This window comes from Cariama cristata, unplaced genomic scaffold (genome assembly GCF_000690535.1).
Source record: "Cariama cristata isolate BGI_N322 unplaced genomic scaffold, ASM69053v1 scaffold11856, whole genome shotgun sequence".
Lineage (NCBI taxonomy): Eukaryota > Metazoa > Chordata > Aves > Cariamiformes > Cariamidae > Cariama > Cariama cristata.
Window position 1 is genome coordinate 64899 of NW_009621578.1, and position 5067 is coordinate 69965.

General features: G+C 47.0%; 1 protein-coding gene across 1 annotated transcript in view; it reads right to left on the bottom strand.

Moving 5' to 3' along the window:
• Positions 1-4603, bottom strand: part of LOC104163123 (activating molecule in BECN1-regulated autophagy protein 1-like) — a gene marked incomplete at its 3' end in the record, with an annotated part of 44890 nt that extends 40287 nt beyond the window's left edge. Inside the window, 7 exon segments of the mRNA XM_009702020.1 lie at positions 1-426; positions 712-858; positions 1446-1512; positions 2268-2440; positions 3112-3295; positions 4030-4088; positions 4343-4603. The exon segment at positions 1-426 is cut by the window's left edge and continues 555 nt beyond it. Coding sequence (XP_009700322.1) covers positions 1-426; positions 712-858; positions 1446-1512; positions 2268-2440; positions 3112-3295; positions 4030-4088; positions 4343-4477 — 1191 coding nt within the window.
• Positions 4604-5067: the final 464 nt, after the last annotated feature.

Below are 5067 nucleotides of genomic sequence, written 5' to 3' on the forward strand. Positions count from 1 at the left end.
ATTACTACCACTGTCCGCCTCGGCTCCTGGGGCCAGAAAGCCTCTCCCTTCTGTTGCAGAGGTATAGACCGATGCCTGGGAACCTCCCTCCTGCTGTCTCAGCACCGACAGCAAGCTCACGGAGGAGGCACTGGTCCTAGGGGGAGGCATGGCTTCCAGCTCTGACCGAGAGCTCATGTTCAGCACTGTCCTGGACCAGTCAGACCCGCCTAAGCCCGAAGCCATCTCTCTCGCAGACTGTTGGTACCGGGACTGGTGGCCTGCCAAGGGCCCGCTGAGGGACCGCCGCGTGGGACCCAGGCTAAGGTTGCGCAGGGTGTTGCCAGCGGTGCTGCTCTGAACTGTGCTGAAAGCAGAGGGCCTGTTAAGTATCCCCTGCTCCTCCTGCGCTACGGATGCCTGCTCTGGGGGTTGATAAGGCTCTGTCTGCACAGAGGAGAAGGAAGTGCCAGTGGCCCCAGAAGACGTGGAGGGTGCGTTCTCCTGGTGTGGGAAGAGAGAAGAAGGAAGTCTTGCACTAGAGCATCGGCTGCAAAGGCACAACATCCCCAGGTGCTGGCAGCACTCTGCTGTGGGATAGCTGACACGCTCCCGGAGCCTGTTATAGACAGATGCCCTTGTGTTCTCACTGGCTGGGGGGGGGGGGGGTGGTGGTGGAGGCGGTGGAGGGGATGGGGTAGCAGAGTCTTGAACACTGTTTTGCTCTCCCACCTGTATGCCGGAGGAGCGGGAGGACAACATATGCAGGAAGTTGTGGAGGAGGGGTGTGCGCCTCACAGGCTGAGACGGAAGGATAGCGCGCTGGCGATAATGCGGCATCTCTGTGCTGTCCACGGAGATTTCCACTTCCTCATCGCTCTGCAGAAGGAAGCAATCAAAGTTCAGTCACCTCACAGCAAAATCCTATATCTCCAAATAAACAGTAGAAAGTCAGCTACCATCCCAGACAGATGAAAGGATGCGATAAGTCCCTTCCTAGAGGCCTCGACTTGCAGGAAACCAGCTGAGATTATTTCAAAGTTCATTTTATGGATCCAGACAATGTCTTCCTACAGCCCAGTGAGCTTTGACAATACACTGTTCACATAAAAACAGAAGCATCGGCATCTGAGGGTCAGCAGCTGTGGGGAGCATTGTTAATACCTCACGTAGGTTCAAATCCAGCAGAATGTCACAACAGAACTGAAAGAGCAGGGCCATTGGGACATCTGTCCCACCACTAATGAGACAGCGAGGGCAAAACAAACACACTTTGGAGAGCTCTTTAATAGCCCTGCACATAACACAAGAACATTCACGTGACCAATTAAAGCGAGACAGAACTTGGCTTAGAAGGACTTCAGGTTTTCAGAAAAGCACCAGGCTGCTTAGGAACAGACTAGGGTGAATGTATGTAGAGCATCTTGTAATTAGCCAGTCAATACAGGTACTAACATTCCCCTTACCTGCTGGTTAGAAGGGTTAACAATTGCTGTGAGCAAGTAGTGTCCCAAGGGATCAAACCGTACCAGCCTAAAACACAAGCAGAGCCACAGTATCAATCATCAGTTCACATTCCACATTGGCACAGGAAGCTGGACACAGTAGGGAAGAAAACCCCACAGGAAGCATTTGCAATGAGAACATCACTACATTACCATCTTCTTCTTCTGAAGGATGTCCAAAAGTTTATGCATTAAGAAGAAAACATACTTATCTAGCTGAAGACTGCAGCTATTTTGTAGCCCACAGCAACACTATACAGAAGGTAAAAGCTGGAAGCAAGTACTGCTGTATCAATTGAAATAGCCAGGAAATTAAGGAATATGTATGTATCATTACAAACTCGAATTTGGTACAAAGCGAGAGATTAACTTCCCTTGAATGTTACATTGTCTTATTTTAAATTGCTCAAAAGAAGGCATCAAGTTTCCAGCAATGGAGTTTCCTCTATAATGCACTAAAGTAATAGCTCAGCACTGTCTTCCAGCAGTTTCTGGGTTCACTCACCCTTATGGCTGACAAGTTCGATTACTAAGCTTACAAATGAAGTAGATTCTGGGCATTTATTGGACACATCTGATTAAAAATGTGAACATCCAAGCCAATCTATTATTTACAATTGCTTTTTTTGCTGCCCACAGAACTCTTTTTCTACCAGTCGAGTCAAGGAGCTGCAAGCAACGCTTCTCTCTGCTGCCTCAGTGCCACAGGAACCCCCTTACATTCCCTAAATCTGACCATTTTTCACCTACAAGTGTTCTCTTCCCCCAGAAAGAGGAACTCACCTGACCCGCTCCATTTCACTAGCCGTTTTCACCACTGCAAAAGGCTCCCGACGACTCCAGTCCCAGAAATGTATCTCGTTGGCAGTTGCAATCAGCAAGAGCTGAGCCGTAGGATGAAAAGCAAGCGATGCAATGGCATTGTTGCTATCTGTGAACCAGCTCTCACTTCCACCCTGAGTGAGGAGTGAAGAATCACAAGCAGTTTATCACAAAGTTTGAGATCATTAGGTTTTCATGTATGTGCCATCTCTCCAAGACTCTGCCTAGAGCATGGAAGTAACAGGCTTTCTTGGCAACAACAGCAGCAGCTCTCATACGAGGTCATGTGTCATGTCTAGAATATAACATTGCTTGCAACAATGACCATATTTTTGTAGGTAAGTGTGTCTCAAGCAGCCTATAAAAATGCTGCATTTCAAAGCAACGAGGTAAGTATACGTGTTTTGTTCCGGTGCCAATCACCAGACTAGGTAGAACTGGCAGAGCAGCAGCTTCTCTAATGAAGCATTCAGATACAAGCAGTGGAATTTAAAAATGGCACGCCTTTCACATAAGCTAAACAGGCACCTTGCACAAAGTTCTCCAGCGTGATCTTTACCACTCTAATCAAATAAACAGGTACGGCTAAGGAGCACGACCTACCTGGCGGGATTGAATAAATAATCTGTCATCTGCTCTCCAGACAGAAGAGGACTGCTATGATCTATTCTACACTTTTAGAGACAGGTCCCAGCAAAGCTTCCAAAGAGCTCTCTTACCAGGCACCATGTGGGAAACAAACTCAGACAAAAAAAGTCACCACCCACCAAATACCAAAGGTGCTTATCTTTCAGGGAAGACTTACGTGTAAATCCCAAATTCTAACCTCCCCATCTAGGCATCCTGAAGCAATGAGGCCTGGGATGGTGGGATGGAAGGTGACACACCAGGGAGTGCGGCGATGTCCAACCAAGGAATGAACACACTTGCCGGTTTTCACCTCCGTGATGTAGATGTTGTGGTTCACATGAGTGGAAGCCATTAGAGTCCTAGGAATGCAGAAGGTAGGACAAACTTCAGCACGAGAAGAGTACTGCAAAACCAGACTGTGGTTAACTTCATCTCAACAGGGTCTGTTCACACCTAACCCAGCAGCTCTCCCACACAGAGCTCAAAGGGTAAGAAGTTACTGTTTCATCAACGGCCACAAAGCTTCCTGTAGCCAGGTTTCAGGGTCCATGCAAACATGAGCTCATCCCATCTGCAAGCACAAACTTGACCTTGAAAGTCAGAGTGAACATGCAGCTCAGAAGGAACTCCTGAGTGACAGTTTGGGGCAAATAAACATTCCCAGTTCTCCATAGCATCTCAACCACTGACAAATCAAGTCACACTAAGAGATCCCACCTCCATTTCTGCTTCCAATACACACATCGTTCTGCTCTGTTCTTTAATCCTAAATATCCCAGTGGGTGTGCCACATCTCCTAGTACGTTGTGCGAAAACATCCATTACTCCCTCAAGTTTCTTATGAAATCCCACGGTGGCCGCACAGATCCTTTTTCCTTAGAACTATGCATCGTTTGGGTACCTCAGAAATTAAACACCAACTATGCTCGAAACTGTGACATTACCAAGGTGCGCATGTTTCATCCATGCATATCAGGAGCCAGAAGTTTCACTCTGCTGTTCAGGACTGGACAACTCAACGGGCACAAGCCTCCAACACTTTTGTAAATGTAAGGAGACTGCTGAAACAGGGAACGAACTAGGAGGTAATTACCTGTCTGGACTAAACGCCAGCAAGAAGGTGGAGCGTGGACTGTCTGGTAACTCAACTTTCTGAAAAAGCCAACAAAGCAGGAAGTGTTGCAAGTGTCATATGATCATACTTTAACTGTAAGCCACACAGACAAGAAGGGGAACCCGTTGCAGGAACGTATCTAGTATCACATCACTGCAGGAACTGAACAGAGCCAGACAGCATATCAAGTGTAACACATTAAACGTACAATCACCAAACAATTCATTTCAGATCCCTGCCTCCCTTCCCCCACTCCAAGATCAAGCTATGCACCTCTATCCCACAACCTTACCTTGCCCTCCCATTTCATCCATCGAGTTTTATCCTCCACCAACTCCTGCAGGAGCCGCTGCGCACCCAAGGCTTGGGTACCCCGTTCCCTACCCCACAGGATGCGGACAGCATTCTTCTCCGGTACAACCTTCATGGCTCTCTGCAGCCAACGTTACACCAGCTACTGGGAGGAGACACCAGCAGGTTCCAGATGACGACCACCACCAAGTTACAAACAGGTTATCCACATTTCAGTTGTTTATCTTCATGGAAACCTAGAAAGAGAAGAGAATGATAAGGAAGGCAGATTTTACCTTGATCACCTAGATGAAGTAAGAGCTTTAAATCCCAAGAGTAGATTTAAGAGAAAAACCTATCCTCTCCCACAGCCTTTGCTACTTTCTTCCATTATCGAGGTCCAATTTTGACATTTCTGCAGCCATAGATTACTTTGAAAGGTTTCTGAAAGCATCAGCCCTTTCCCTTGTACACATGCCCTAGGCATACCACGCCTAAAGAGAATAAAAAATTGGCCTTGAAATTCTTTCCCTTCCCTCTGTCTCTTGCTGTATATAATAAAGAAAAAAAGATTTACGAAGAGACAGTCTTCACACCTTGAAGGTTTAGGTCCTATCTGGGAAGGGTGACTAAGAGCTAGAGGAATAATGTTAAAAAATTGACAATACGATAGAGGAGTCTCCAGGGAATTATTCAGTAACATTATTTCAGTAACAGTAATTATTG